At 39.2% G+C, this 16,169-nt stretch overlaps 1 protein-coding gene across 5 annotated transcripts in view; it reads left to right on the plus strand.

The window, feature by feature from the left end:
- OSBPL8 (oxysterol binding protein like 8) overlaps positions 1-16,169 on the plus strand; it is an 88,675-nt gene that overhangs the window by 47,833 nt on the left and 24,673 nt on the right. For all 5 annotated transcript variants that reach the window (XM_084304270.1, XM_084304272.1, XM_084304271.1 and 2 more), the window contains 2 exons: positions 11,718-11,788; positions 15,995-16,075. In XM_084304270.1, the coding sequence (XP_084160396.1) occupies positions 11,718-11,788; positions 15,995-16,075 (152 nt within the window). The remainder of the gene's footprint in view (positions 1-11,717; positions 11,789-15,994; positions 16,076-16,169) is intronic.

Raw genomic sequence — 16,169 nt, forward strand, 5'->3', positions numbered from 1 at the left:
GTGTCAAATAGGATGTGAATAAGGTTTGTTCACAATAAAGAAGGAAGAGTTTGACCCTGTATAATTTGTTTTCAGTTTGAGTTGCCAGACTGACTTTCTTGCGAATGTGAATGTTTGAAGTTGTGCTGTGTGTGGTTAGTCTTCTGCATCTATTATCTTGCTGTCCTGCTTTCTTACTGTAATGCATTCTCTGGCACATTCCTCTGCAAGTCATTGTGCATTTATTAAAACTTGCTGTTTCTGAAATGCTGCTCCACCCAGCATTTGTGGCTCGGGTAAATTACACGTACTCCTTTCTGTGTGGGGTATGGCTTTGTGAAAGTGTGGTGCTGGGTTGGAAGGGCACAACAGGGCTGATTACTGTGAAACTTCGCAAACAAGTTCATTTTTTTTTGCATGTAAATCTCGGCAAAGCTGGCGTACTTGAACCTGAACTGTGACCTTGAATTTTGCAAGTGTTGAGAAGAAAAGTGTTGAAACCTGAGCAGTGAGCAAGCCTATTTACTTTGGGTGGGTGGAGCTGAGCAGGAGTGTTAGCAAGCAGGGAGGTGGAGGCAAGCACAGTTGCCACTGGGGTGCTGGGAGCCTTGGTGTTAGTTCATAAACCATTCTCAGACATGCCTGTGGAATTACTCCTCAGCTAGGCTGCTCTTGACACGGAAATACTAGACAACAGAAGAGCATTTGGTGAAAGAAACTTGCTACTGTAAACTACCACAACCTGTAGCCTCGTGGTTCAGATGTCTCTCTGTGAATCAAATAGTGGTGTCTGAAGGCAAGTACATCTTTACTGTCTGTTTCTGTTAAATAGGAGAAAAACACTTGCTTAAAGTCCCTATGCAAAAATCATATGTTGGATAAAACCCACTTGTAGGTATGGTAGCCTAGCAGTTTGCTTTTCCTGCTTTCTGCAAACTGTATGGAACGTGTGTATACTGCGCATAGAGAATTATCTATGGGCTTTTCGTTTGTTGAACTGGGGGGAGGATCCTGCTGGAAACGTGTTGTCAAGATGTCAGAGCAGATGATTGTCAGACTTGAAGAGTGAGTCTGAAAAGCTTCTGTCCTCTCTGCTACACTCTCAGTTTTCCTTCTTTGTGCTCCTCCCTTTAGCTTGTACAGAGTTTGGTTTCATGAATGTTTTTGGGCTTTGCTTGCACAACTCTAAGGGGAAAAGGAGTATTTTTTACTCTGCATTACTAGATGTCCTCCTGAGTTGTATTATTGAATCAGTATCAGTTTGTTCAGTGTTCATCATTTTAAATTACTAAAATCTATGTAAAAACTTACAGTGTTTAAAATGCCTCAGTAGGATAGTTCAGAATGTGATTTGATTTTTAGAATTCAATTTCCATGCATGGAGACTCATACCTATGCAGCTCAGAGAGGTCTTTCTTAATAAGCCTGTGCTTTTTTTTCAGCTGTGAATACTTATCAATTGGAGAAATGTTTTAAAACTAAAACCAGGCTTTGTCAAAAGTGTTCATATGCTGTCGGAATGGCATGCGTTGTCTTTTTCATTTGTGTGCAGAGATTTATGTTTTGCCTCAGGCAATATCCTGAAAGAATGTCTTAAGCACAGGATTATGATTTGGTTTTCAGCCAGCATTTATTACTAAAGAAGCCCTGATTGAATTGAGTAGCTGATAGCAGAAAGGCATTCTGTCCTTTAGAACATACATATAAGGTATAAATTTTCCTCCTCTAAAGAGATGTTTAACACATTATGATGGGGGTTGGTTTTTGTGGTCTTTTTGTTTGTTTTTTGTCTGAGATAAATAAACCATTTCAGTCATGGGCGTTTTCTTCTTTCTACTGATGTAGATATTACATGAAGCAGAAACCAGAAGACTTTTTTTCTCCATTTAAGTCTGCTTTTATGAAGAACTTAATTTTTCGTATGAAGAATCTTCCTTTTTTTCATGCACAGATACATTGGGGCATGCACCTGGATGCATCTGGGCTAGAGTACAAGTATTTTCCTGTTTACACAGACATTTACATAAGTCTGCCTTCTGCAGCTGGATTTGGCTGTAGTTCTATTTGTGAATATTCTGAAACCATGTAAACTTACAAGCTTTGTATGTTAACGCACTTTCTATGTCAATTATTAAATTATTAAGGTACCAAGAACCAAATCTGTCGAGAATAGAAGCCTTCCTGTGGTGCTAGACTAATGAATGATGGCTGTTTGGTTTTTATCAATACATTGGTTCATTTAATAGGAATTTATTTTCAGGTTGGGGTTGGAGAGAAAAAGGATTTTTTTTTTCTTTATATGGTGGTTGATGAAGTGCACGTTGCCATTGTTACCTGCTGAACGTGCGAACAGCAGCAATTCCAAACGACTCGAAATACCTTTTCAGGAGGCTTCAGGAATCAAGTTTGTTGCAAGGAATGAGGAGGGTATCTAGAAGCTTTGGACACCGAGTGCATGGAGAGCAGAAACCTCTTTAATATTGCAGGCTGATTCTCAAGAGTCATAATAAACATTTAATTAAAAGTTTCAGCTTTCTTTTGACCTAACAGCCTTTCTGTTGTGTATTAGTTATCTTTCCAGCAGTGTGTACTGCGTTGAAGTAACTGAAGGAAGTGAACATATGTGTCCAAGTACTAGTGGGCATAATCAATCACAAGCTGTTGCAAAAGTGCAGATCTAGTGAATTTTCGTAGCCAAACCATGTCCTGAACTGGTTTACCGCTGCAGGTTTAAGTGAAATACGAAGGTGACATGGTGGGGGAGAGGGAGATGAAGGAGAAAATCTAAATTAGATTATTTTTCCCCCTCTCATTGTGATGGTGAGACAGTCGTCTTTGGCAAAAGGCACAGTCTGCCTCTGCTGTATTGCTGTTAATAAAAGAAAAGTTTCTTAGCAGCAGCTGCCTCGTTTGGGAGATAGCTTCAGAGAGGGGAAACATGACTGTAACATTACCATGCTTGGAATTCTAGCCAAAGATTTTAGGCTTGCTTCTAAATTGAGAAAGGGACATAGGAAGGAGAAACAGGTTTTTAGTCTGTACTCTGTTACAGCTTGGCTACGTGAACAGTGCCAAGGGACCTGAGAGAGCATGGAAAGAAATGAGGGATAAACCTTCAGGATTATATTGTTTCCTCCAACCCCTGGATGTCTAGCCACTTCTCAGTAAAATGAACACAGTGTGGTAGAGAAGAATACAAAGGGAAAGAATCTAATAGCCTGGTAGGAATATTTTGGGGAGTGGCTCTGGAACCAGCTGGCATGCCAGCTGGAGATGCAGAAGAAGTGGTCTGGAGGGCTGATGGTAGTCTCCTGACAGCCTGTGTGACCCTCCTGTGCCAGGGCAGGATATGGGAAGCATCCTCTGAGACCAGTGTCAGTACAGTGTTCATGGGCAGGGTCAAAGCCCCAGTGTCAAAATAGTGCTTAACACAGACATTAATTGGGCAAGATCGGTCTGTAATAAGATGGTACGCTTCTTTCTGTGTGCAAGGGGAGTTTTTCTATTGTAGGTTTCTCATGGTTTTAATTAGAAAAAAATAAAATTCATACCATGGTGGTTTGCACTGTTTTGTAGCCCAGAAGATAAATTTGGAGAACTGATGTGGTGCTGTGTTTATTTAAATGAAATGATGCATTAATACAAGACATGCTCATCTACTTTCTCCCCACACTGTGCTCAAGTAAATAATTTTTCACTTCTCCTACAAAAGAAGTGAAGGTTACATGTCACAGGTAATAATTTCTATTGATGGCTTGTATTTGTTTTTTTCAGCTGCATATTTTCTCCTTTTTTTCTATTGTTTGACATATACTGGAACATTTTTCTGGTAGGAGACATGAAGAAATTCAAGCAATTCATAGCATCCTAGAAGCTACTATGCTTCATAATCAGAAAAATTACTTTCAGTGGTTTCTGTACGTACTTTACCAGATGTACTAACGCCCATTCTTCACAGTCAAAACCTTTCGTAGAGGTTATAGAATATTTCAGTCTGATGTATTATTCTTTAGCCAATGTGAACTGAAATTATTTATCTGCAAATAGTGCATTTGTTTACATAAACAGCTGGAGTAAACAGTATTATTAAAGGATTAATCAAATTCATGTTACCACTAATTTTAGGGGATGCATTTCACATTGTAAGAGAAGACCTCTTGTAGGAGTAAGGGAGAGCATAAGGTCTTGTTTTCAAGTATATTCTTATTGTTTTATTTTTCTACTTTCCAGCAAACAGAGTAGGTTTCAAAGTGTATTTCATCAGAAGGGTGGTATGATGAGGAAGTGGAATTAGCAGAGACAGGAAGGAATATTCCACACATGGAAGAAAGTGGTCATGCACGCTAGTTGTCAGGGCAAAGAAACAGCCCATCAGCTGAGCAATGCATGAAGGAGGTTAGGAAGAGCTTATTTGACTTCATCCTTGCACTGATCAACTAGATCTGCTTGGATCATTTGATTCCTAGTCTTGAAGCACAATTTACTGGGATTTCTTTATGTTTAAAATTTAAGTTGATTAGTTTAACCATTGTATTCGTTGCATAAAACATTTGGGGCATTAAAAATAAAAGCTTTTTTTGTGGAGCTTTTTTTGTGCAACTGTTCCAGGAGTCACACAGTTTGCGTATATAAATATGGCAGAGTGTTAGAAAAAGCTATAATTTCAGCTATTAAATAAGAAATGATGATATAGAAACCATGGCAATCAGCTGATGAAAACTAGCTAGGCAAGTGCCTAAAAAAGGAAGATAAAGCAACACATCAATTCTATTTTGAGGTACCCATAGTGTACCCATAGTAGATATCAAATAAGGAAGCCACCTTAGCTCTTGAGTGCAATATTAGTTTGGGATTTGAAAGACTAACAGGAAAAGAAAAAAAAAAGGGAGATTATGAATCCGTAAAACCTAAATAATGATTCTTTTTATGCGCTTAGAAAGCGAAGCTGAGTAGGACCAAAACTGAGATGTAAGAAAACGAGACGTGCTGCTGTTGTGGGGAAGCGAAGCTGAAACAGAGCCGTTCTGCTTTAAGTGTTCTAATGGCTTTGACGAGGACAGTGTAATGTTGCTTGGCTGCTGCTGATTTGGCAGCCTCTGTCTCTTCGCTGCATTTTTCACGTGTGCCCTTCGTTTGTTTCTTTCCTTTTGTATCTTACTCATCAGAATATGAGGTAGAAGGCTGTTACTGCAACACTCTTGTTCCAACCAGCTAATGCTAACCAGCTTTCACAGAGAACATAATCCTTACACAAACACCTTAACTCATGAAGGAAGAGGGTCCACTGCGACGTAGGTTTTCCTCATGTGCTGGGATTTCATCTGTGTTTTCTCCAAGAGCTGATGGCCGAAAACTTATCCGGAATGCTTCATTTGGAGGATATTATGAACTCTCTCCTGCTTCACCAGGTTTGTTTTGGTCTTGCATTTCTTAAAATGTAAAGAAGTGAATACAATTTCCACATCAAATTTTCCAACCTGAATGAAAGTAATCTACTGAGATGTTGGTAGACACCGTTAACAGAAATCAGAAGGAATATTGCTTGTATGCGTCTAGATAATAGCTCTTTGTAGTAGCAAGAGCTGTTGTAGATAGGCAAACAAATAATTCGGCTTACCCTGCAGCAAATATTTGTTTGAAAGGGTACTGCTTACTTGGTGCTGACTGGAGTATTTTGTTTTGATTTTTGGGGCTTTTATGACTGAAGTTCTGTATTGTGGTTTATAAATCTCTTCCTTCCCTGTACTTTCCTTGAAATAACAGGACAGAGCATAAGGATTTTATGCTACTGAAGAATCTGCCTGCCTGTAATTAGTGGTTTGACATATAATGACAAGATAGAGTGAATTAAGGCTAGAACCACAGCCTTGCTAAACTCTGTACTGCAAGACTTTAAAGAAATGTAACATCAGAAATGGCTTGATTCTCTTTTTGGTCAGATTGCTGTCTCCTGAAAGTCTGTGCTAGTATATTGAAGTGAAATGTAGAGGTTTGTTGTCCATAATAAGTATTGCTGATACTGGAATTTCAGTAGTTTACTTCAGTAAACTTCAATCCTTGAAACTGCATACAAGGTCACCTCTTTCTGAAAAGCCACGCTGTAAAAATTGTGCGTTCTTAGCAGAATGATTCTGTGTGTGATTTGTCTTGTGCATGTGCACGTGCACAGTTTGTTGCAGTCCCATGGGTCCAGAATGCTGGGAATAAAAGAACAGCTTTCACTTCTTATTGTGTGCATCCCACAGAATATCTCACTGACTTCCTAAGTTTTGGCTCCAAAGCTGTGGAAAAGAGTTGGGGTGCAGAGTGTACGGGAGGTTGTGGACTGGCAATTTAGGAGTTGTCTGAACCACTGGCTCGTGGCTTGCAGAATCACTAGAGCGGCATGCTCAGCCACTGGCAGCTGGGGGCAGTCTCTTGGAAGACCACATTCTCCTAACCCTCCTGTTTTACAATATAACATTTCCTTTCCATCTGCGTCAGGAAATGATCAGCCTTCTACCAGGAATTTAACACTGTGTCTTATTAAAGCTGCTCAGGAAATAAAAGGTCTCAAACCTTGAAAGCATGGAGTTGGCAGCTAGACAGATCCTCCCTCCCTTTAAAATAAATGCATGCAATCTGGAAATTAGTGAAATAAAAACAGATGAGTTTCCTATTTATTTCCTTCCAGTATGGGATTGTACATCAAAGCTGATCAGCGTCTGTAAGTGAACAATGAATGACTTCTTAAAATGCAGAACAAACGGAAATGAGCTTTTAGTTAATAAAATCAGGTGTTAACACATAACTGAGAGATGTGTTCTCTCCTGGAATCTTCCCTATATATGAGCAATTTAAACGATTAATACACTGGAAGGTACACTCTTAGTTTTGGTTTAAGCAAGGAGTAGTTATTGCCTAACATTGAGGGAGTTCTTTGGTTATGATGATTTCATTTTCTATGGCGTTTGAAAAAGGAAATATGACTGAGAAGATAGGTTAAAGGGCTTTGCCTGCTCTTCTGATTGCTTCAGTTTCAAAATCCATGGAGGAATCTGAATAAGTCAGTATGGGATTATATTCTCTAAAACTGGTTGTCAAAACAAGCTTCTGAAAATCACTCAGTTAAAAATACTTGTCTCCTGTGATTGAATCCTAAAAGATCTTCCTTTTATTTTTTTCAATGTTCACTAAATAGCACTAGTTCTGGTACCTCCCAGAAAGTTTAGCTTACTCTGTTCTTCCAGAAGCGTATCATTTTTCAGCTCAATAAGTTGTTTTTTCAGAACTGCACATTACACCAGTAAGCAAATCAATCTGTTCCTTGTTTTTAATGTGCAAGTTAGTAGCATTGTTGCTTAGCTTGCTAGTTTTTCATGCATTCTATTGCATTTATTTTTTTTTACTGGTTCTTCTGTCTATTGAAAAAATAAAAATAAAAAAATGCTACCACAACCACCAGCAAAAAAAAGAACCACCTCCAGTGGGTAGCAATTCTTTCTTTCTTTTTGGATAAAATAGACTTAGTATTAAGAAGTAATATTTTTTTTCTCACTAAGGTATTCTAGCTGCAGGTGATATTTGTTGAGAGGTACAAAAGCAATATTTGAGATACAGAAGATATTGCATGGTTTGTTTGCTTGTTTTTTCCCCTTTCCTTGAGATTGATTAAGAGACAGATTGCAGGTACGAATTCAAAGAATGGTACCTTCAAAATCAAAGTTTCTTAACCAAACACTTCTGTTTGAAAATGTACCCTACCATAGACTTAATCCTAAAGATTCTTGAACACTAATCTTGCAGTGTTTCTACTCATAATTTTTTGTCAAAGATGATGTTTTGGGAACTTGTTTTTGTTTTGGTATTGACAGTGTGTCAATTCTAAGACTGGTTTGTGTTGGAAGGGACCTTAAAGATCATCTAGTCCAGCCCCCCCTGCCAAGCATCGTTTGGTTTTTGTTTCAAAAACATCATCTTGCACATGTGAAGTTCTGGTTGTTCAAGTGACATGCAGTTGTCCGACTCTCCTATCTTTCTGAAAGTTCATTGTCAGTTTTCATCTAAATTTAAGCCTACAAGTTTTAGAAGGACCCAATGGGAACACAGTCATTGAAAGTTTTCATTGGACTCTAAGATCATATCACGAACTATAGCTGACTTCACTGGGTTTTGGTTCTGTTAAAACATAGTGTTGCCCTGAACACAAACTCTGTTATCCAGAATTGATTTAGAGGCTACAGTAGTGAAACTTGTGCTTAAAAATAAATAAATCTGCAAGTGCCTTAAATAATATTAGGGGCTTAATCTGCAGCTCTGAAGGCTAATTCAGACTGCATTTGCTTGCTATTACATCTGAAGATTGCTCTCATGAGTTTAAATTAAAAAATGATAGAGAAATCCAAGAGATTTAATAGTGAGGAGTGACAGAAAAGGACTTCATCACTTGAAGTTCTGCATTGTGAAAGGTGGGCTAAGGTTACCCTATTAAAGAGTTACTTATTGAAGTATAGGACTGGAAGTAGCAAGAACACTAAGATATTAAGTCTCAAACCACTGATGATAAACACTGAAAAACTTGAAACACTTTATTTTTATTAGAGACTACCTGCTGCCCTAGCAGCCTATGCTCCAGGCAGTGACTTCAATGACTTTTTTGTGTTTATTAATATCAGGTATAACTTTTAGTACCTCCGGGGCTAACAAAACTACAAGAAGAGCAATAACACAAAGCATCATTTTGAGGCACAGTGTTCTTGGCTATGCTGTTATCTTTGTCAGATATCCACAGAGAACCTTCTAGTTCATAACTGGTAGCAGGAAGGGAGAAAACAGTATTTATAATATACACAGAATCAATAATAATTGTTTGGATGTTGTTGTTTCCTTGACCAAGTATTTGTCCAGCAGAGTGTGTTGTCCTCAGTTTGGGCCCGTATATAGCCTTTTGTGATGTTTCAGTACAGATTTCCCTGCAAGTATCATCTCAAATTATTCTCAGAAGAAACAAAACTATTTACTGCGTGGACATGCACCTGTCTTTACAGAAATGCACTGGCAAAAGTGTGTGTTATGCTGAGGAAGGTTGTGTCTGGAGTAGCACCTGAATAATGATTTTTTATTTTTTTTTAACATACATTTTGTCACATGGAGAGAAAGGCCTTCTGCTGTATTCTGGGTTAGTTTATTCCTTCCACTGAGAGGGGAGCTAGAAGAAGGATAGATCAGGACATGGAGCTGACTGCTTGGGTTTTTGTTAATAACTGAGACAAGATAGAGCGAAGTGATCCAGAGTCTGCAGCACTGTGACTTCAGTAGTTGGATTCACCAGCAAGTCCCCCAGACATCATTTTGCTGTTTGTGTGGCTAAGAGAGGGATCAATAAGTGTGGTGGCACATTTGTAAAGCAGCAAGTGCGTGTACCTCTTGGCCTTGAGGCACTGGGAGTGGGAAGGTGAGGTTCAGGAACACAGCTTTGGTCTTCACCTCTGACGCTGCTCTGTTCTATTTCTGCTTGGTGATACTGATGAAAAGCTTGTTTATAAAAATCAAAATGTGTGTATGTTAGATAAGGATGTATAAAGTCCTTAAAGCTGTTGAGCTTATAAAGAAAGCTGTGAATTACAGCTTCTCTTCTGTTAGCACAACCCTGACATAGCACTTCCTCGGCAATTACCATCACTAGGTATTTTGTGCCTGTATTTAAATAGATAAATGAAACCTGGAAGGTCATTAGGAAGTCCCTACGTTACATTTTCAGTGGAACTTGGTTCCTAATTAGAGATTTGTTTTGGGTGTGGGGTGAGGATAAGACATCATTACTGTGATTCTAGTGCGTGTCTGACTGCCTGAGACTGGCATCACATCCAGTAACTTCTCACTGAACGTAGGCCTGTCCTTTAAGGCTTGAGGTGGCCTTTCTTTTGTTCCAGCGCCTAATTACTGGTCCTCTAGAAAATGTGCTTTAGTATTTGGTCTTACGTATGAAACATGTCTTCTGGGCTATGGATCTTGACACCTCTGTTATTTTTGTATTATTATTTTTTGCCATATTCCCCAGTACTACAGATCTTCTGCCTGTACAGGTACTTCTTCCCTGTGGCCAAATAGCCTTCTGCATTATACATTTTTGTTAGCTGAACAAAGCCCTCACAGATGCATTAAAAGCATGTCAAAAGGAAGGGTTTAATGAACTGGGTACATATATAAGGGCTTCTGTAAAGACATGTAAAGTTTTGTGTAGACAGACATAAAATGTAATTGTATTGCAGTATATATATATATAGTTAAGTCTGTTCTTCATCAGAATCTCTGCAAAAGGTAATAAATTAAATAAGAAAATAACAAGAAAAAAAATGGTTACTGAATGAAAACTAAGAGGAATCTTGTATTTCTCACGTAACCTGAAGAGCAACCTGATTTCCCAATAACTTGCTGAAACTTCCCCAGATGTGTATTTGTGATAGAGGTATTAGTGCTGTCTTAGCATTTCTGGGTAGTGTAAGCGGTGGAAGGGTGAAGATACTAATTAAAAAAATAATAATAATAAAAAAAATCCCTCATTAAACAAACTACTCAACACTGCTACAGAAACTTTCAGTTCTTGTGAGCCGCACAGAGCCTACACACACATGCATACCCATGCATGCACTCCCCTGAAGCACATGAAGTGAACTCTCTGGTGAATCCTGTCATGTCAGAGGAGTTAGGGCCAATTTCTCCGACCAGGTTGTGGCCTGGGTGGGCAGGGGGAGCTGGGATGGGGCCTGGGGCCTCCTCCTGCCCGCAGTTTGTGCGGGTGTGGTGCCCTCTGGTGGGCCCGGCCTCCGGGCTTTCAGCTGCCTGGGCTGCTCCTCACCTCCAGCCAGCTCTGCCGTGTGGCTGGGGGGCATGCAAGCGGTGGCATTTCGACTCAAATAAATGCATCGAGGAATTTGTTTTATTCCAATCTGGAAGAGCTTATGCTAGAACCAAGCTTCTCAAAGAAAATGGGTCACTGATGTGTTCCGGCTGGTAACTGCACCAGATTATTTTTCTGAATGTGGAAAGAGAGCCCCGCGTGCTGTCCCGTGGGACGTGGCGGCTGCACAGCAGCATTTCTGCAGGTCATGGGCCCCCTTCTGCTGCCACACACATCACGGACACCATCAGTGACTCACTGTGCTCGGTGGGTGCTGAGAAACTGGTGGGGCTGCGTTGTGAGTCATTCACGTTAGTGTGGGGTTTTGACTTTAAATATAAGGTATGTTGAGGCAACAGTATAAATTCGAGGCTAATACGAGCAATCTGTTTCATGTACTTACAAGAAACGTACTTGTAAGAAATCGACTGGCAATCTTAATCCATGTTGTAGACTTGCTTTCACATGTGTGGATTTTAATGATTATTTGTAGCTAAAGAAATGAACAAACCCAAACTGATTTTATTTGGTGTTGTGTGCGCGGGTAGGGGAGACGGGGAGCTGAAAGGACAGACATTGCTGATCATATTTTCAGCTGGTCAGGTCGTTGGCTTGGGTGCAGCACCATCCAAATGCAGTCGACTGTTCTCACCTCTTGGAGGGTTTTAAGTTAGACTATACAGCAATAACCGATACATTTTTCAATTGATGTGATGATCTAGTATGTATATGATGTTTGAAAATCTGATTTGCTTGTGCTTTGTATGTTAAATACAATTTGCAAAATTATTTCAAAGGCTAGCTCTTGTAAAATGTAAAGCACTCAAATCATTTGCAATGATGCTGTCTTTTCTTTAAGGTTTTGACAAAGGGAAGGATGATGTGTCACAAAATAAAGAGGATACAGCACATTCTATGTCAAAAAGCAAGGTAAGGAAAGCAGCCTCGGTTAGGGTTTAAAATGTCAGCATACAAAGGAGTTGAGTGTCTATTTTAATAAATGCAAATGTATTCGACTTTCATTGCAAGTAATCTTGGAGATTACTCTTCAGATGTGGCTGTAGATAAAGACCAAAATGAACTTTAATGTAGTTCTCAAGATGACATCACATGAAAGTATACAGTTCAAATTAGTGAAAATGAAACGTGGAGTCCTCTCACTTTGATCGTGGTGCAGATGTTGCCTCACCAAATGTAATGTACAGCTGAACCATCAGCAGTACATTAAAGCAGATATAATTGGTAGTGCATGTTTATACTTTTTGATTGTCTTTATTAATAGAAATGGAAAAAGCAGGAGCCATGCAAATTCATAATCATGATATTGTGGTCCCAAGATGAGAAAGATGTGCTGAGATGCAGTGAAAACCAAGAACAGATGAAATGGAGTTGGGAGACACGTGGCAGTAACCAAAAAAGACTCCTGTTACGTAGTGATCTCATTTTTTTTTTTCTCTCCAGAACTATTTTGTTCTGATCACATTTACCTACATAAATGGATTGCAATAACATTCTCATTCAGAATGAAGTGTTCTTTTTGATGGTCTTCATACAGTATGCATATAACGTAAAAAGTCATTGTAGTAATATAGCAAAAATTTACCTTACCTATCTGTTCCTTTCCCAAATCCTTTTAAATTCATACATTGCACTTACAGAAGCTTTAAATGCTAAGACATTGTATAGGCTGCTCTGATGCAACATGTTTTATATATTGCCTTTAACTCTTAAAGTGCCTGGTATGTCAAAATACTAATTTTTTATCAAGTTATTTCTATATATTTAGAATGTGAAATTCCAGAAAAATATTTCTAATTTTTAAAACAGATGTCTTTTTCTCCCTAAGACTTTAAAGAGGAGAAAGATAGTGTTTTGTGGAGGAGAAAGTTCTGTATAATTTGATTGCTGATTTGAGTAGCTAAGTTAAATTCAAGCATCGCTGTGGGATAGAGTTTAAAGGCTTTAAATCATCCAATTGCATGTTTTGGTATTTTCTGCTAGTACCTCCACTGGCATTTTTGGCTTTCAGGGAGGAAAGAGGTGATAGTAGACCCTGCAAACAGATTGCCAGGGAGCAGCAGGAGTGAGCAGCTCTGCAGGGAGGGCTGGCCAGGAGTGGCAGCACGGCAGGCAGGAGCAGTGCCAGGAGTGCAGCCGGACACCTTGAGCAGAGCAGGGCTGGCGGTGAGAACTAGGCTCAGCTTGTGGCATAAATCCATAGTGAGGGGCAGGCGTGAGGCCAAGCCAAGAGCTGAAATCTGTGGGTCAGCAAGGTGCTCAGCCAGGCACAGCTGTAGCCTAGATCAGGCTGGCACCAAGGGCTGGGAGCCGAGCTTCACTGCATCCACCTCCCAGGTGAGGCAGGGGAGACGGCTACTTTCTGGCACAGCTCTCTTCACAGCAGACCGATCCAAGGTTGGATCACGAGTGTGGTGCATCAGAGCTGGCCGTAGGTACAGGCAGCCACAGCCTGAGGAGTAGGGGGGAGTGCACTCGAGGCCTTGACACAGATTTTTCTGCAGTATTTCATGTGTCTGAGACTTCAGGAGAAATGTTACACAGAAACTGAAGAAAATCGATCTGATTTAAATGTTATAGTGACAGTCCCCTTCTAAAATCATGTTATCAGAATTGCACAGTGGGAGAGCAGGTTAGCTTCTGCGCCTGATGCGATTCTGCGATGTCAGAGCCAAGCATCTCATGTAGTTGGTATCGTCCATCTGACTTAAAATCACAAAATTGTGAGTGTTTCAGTTTTTCAGCATTGCATTCAGGGAGATCAAGGAAGCATACTTTACCATCCAGCTCATTTCAGATCAAAATATTTTCATTGGTCCAGAAATCTCTAAATCATTTTTGGCTTGGAAATCAGGTTAATACTGTTTCTTTTAACCTACATGCATTTCAAACTTCATTCATCTCTATTTTTTTCTCTTCCTTATTTTTATTGGTTCTTTTCTTTCCAGGGTCTTAAGCCTTTGTATGATTTTTGCTGTTATTTCTACTTGTGTTTTTCTGCTATTGAGGAGGAGATAGAGATATTCCTACTTCCAATAAAAATGATTTTTTATCCTTAATTTTTCAATGGGGCCTGTTAAGACTAGTGGTTCCTTTATACCCAACAAATAAACTTCAGGCTAGCAGGAGATGGCACCTGGCTGTCCCAGCTATGGAGGTGAAGTAGCAAGCCTTCTTTCTAAATAAGGATTTCTTGTAAATTTTGATCCTATTCCTTGTGTGTGGATGTAACACTGAGAAGGTCGTTAGCTTAAAATACCCGCATCACCGATCTGTCTCATCATCCATTAGACAGGTAAATACAGACCTTCACTCAGTGTCACGCTAGTGAGCTTTATAACTGATACCGAGGAAGTGAGTCTCTGACCTGTGATACTCACTGCTTTGGGGCTTTTGTATGCATGGACTTTAGATTGCATTAGTTTTCTGTTAGTGAGCAACTAGAGTATTTATGAATGTTTTACTTACGTTGCTCCATTATACCTTGCATAATGAGTTCATTACCACCTATTTGACAATGATAAGCATTTTCCCCCCTCTGTTATTACATTTAAAGTTCTGTATATCCTCTAACTTCTAGACAGAGGAATTACATTTCAAGATATGTGCTCATCTTAAATGTTTTGAGAGTTAAAAACATATCTTTAATACAAAATGAAGAGATGGCCCCCAGCTTCCAAGATGAATATCAAAGTTAGGGAACATTTACTTATTTACAGTTTGGGTAAATGATTACTTACATACAAATGATTTGGAGTTAAAATTACTTTTTCCCATTTATTGCACTTGTCTTTTTTATACTATTAATGTTTTTATCTAAGTATACTCCTGTAAAGTGTGACATCAAGGTTAGATTGTTTTATTTCATTTGTCAATCATTAATTTTAATTTCTTTGGGTTGAGCAATGCACGTTAAGAAAAATGAGTGCCCAAGTGCACTGTTCTTGTTATTAAAGTAACCATACTCAGAATTTGCAATATTTTTTTGACTGTCATTTTATAGGAATTCAGTGAATTAACTTTGTATTGTAGTCTGAGACTTGAAATGACTAGTCAGAAACGTTGAACAGCTTGAGAAGCAGTTCTCAGAAACCTGCCCTTGAATTTATACAGTTCAGGAGGTTATATTGATTTATTTTTTTGACTAGGTAGAGACTTTGGGCCCATCAGATTTACATTTCAGCGCACAAAGAAATTTAACTCTGTAATTTATCTGAAGTTTACGTATAGTGGATGCCTATACAGTGTTCTCTGAGTTGGAAGAGGAGTGGCATGTGATAACTCTGTGATAGCCTCCTCTTGTTTTTAAAAAATAGCTCTGTATCCCAGGGTGAATCTTTGGTAGTTCCCTTTCAACTAGTGGGCAACAGATGCCAAGAAATAAAACTTTGAACCTTATAAGATGTGGGGAGAGGCTGTGGAGCAGAAATCACATGGTGCTGAGGCAGCATGTTGTTCTGCCATGAATAAAGACTTGGGTTTCATAAATAAACTTGAGTCGTCTTCCCCTGCCTATCACCACAGAGAGCTTCTCTAAGATGACTTATAGAGTAACCAGAGTGTGGAATTAGGGAGGAAAGAGCGGAAACAAGTGTCAGTAGTGGTCAGTTGTGCTCTGGTAACTTAGCATTGAATTCTAGGTTGAAGAGGCTGTATCTTCCGTCATGGGTCACAGGGTAAGTGCCTCTGTAGCAATCGATTTTTGAGGAATTCGCAAGTTAGGAAGATGATGGGATGTCAGACATGGGAACAATTCCTGTGTTTAAATACCAGGATTCTCCTAAAACCTTTTGTTTCCGCTGAAATAATACCTACCTGGCCAAGACTGTGACATATCAAGGCCTAAATATTTACTGTATATAGTTCAGCTTCTGGAGTAATTGCAGGCTTCTTTCCCCCAAAACCTTTATGAAAAATGACTCAAACAGGTGTTGAACAGCTCATGTTACGGGCTTTGTTGTTTTATTGAGTGGGAGAAACGGCCAAAGAGTGAATAGGAATGGGGAACTTAAAAACGTAATTATACTCTTCAAACAGTTTAAGAAGTGCCTGAAACAGTGATATGGCCTCATATCTGTCGCCATTTATTTATTTTATTCGCCTTTTTGTGAATTTCAGTCTGAATCCAAGCTTTTCAATGGCTCCGAGAAGGACATCTCTTTATCTTCAAGCAAGCTTACCAAAAAAGAATCTCTCAAGGTGAATTAATCTCCATAAATATGTGTACAAAGTTTTACCATATTGAGAAGAGAAATGCTTAGTAGTGAGGAGACCTCTGAAATATCCGAGTATT

The sequence above is a fragment of the Netta rufina genome (genome assembly GCF_964035555.1).
Source record: "Netta rufina genome assembly, chromosome: 1".
NCBI classification, from domain to species: Eukaryota; Metazoa; Chordata; class Aves; order Anseriformes; family Anatidae; genus Netta; species Netta rufina.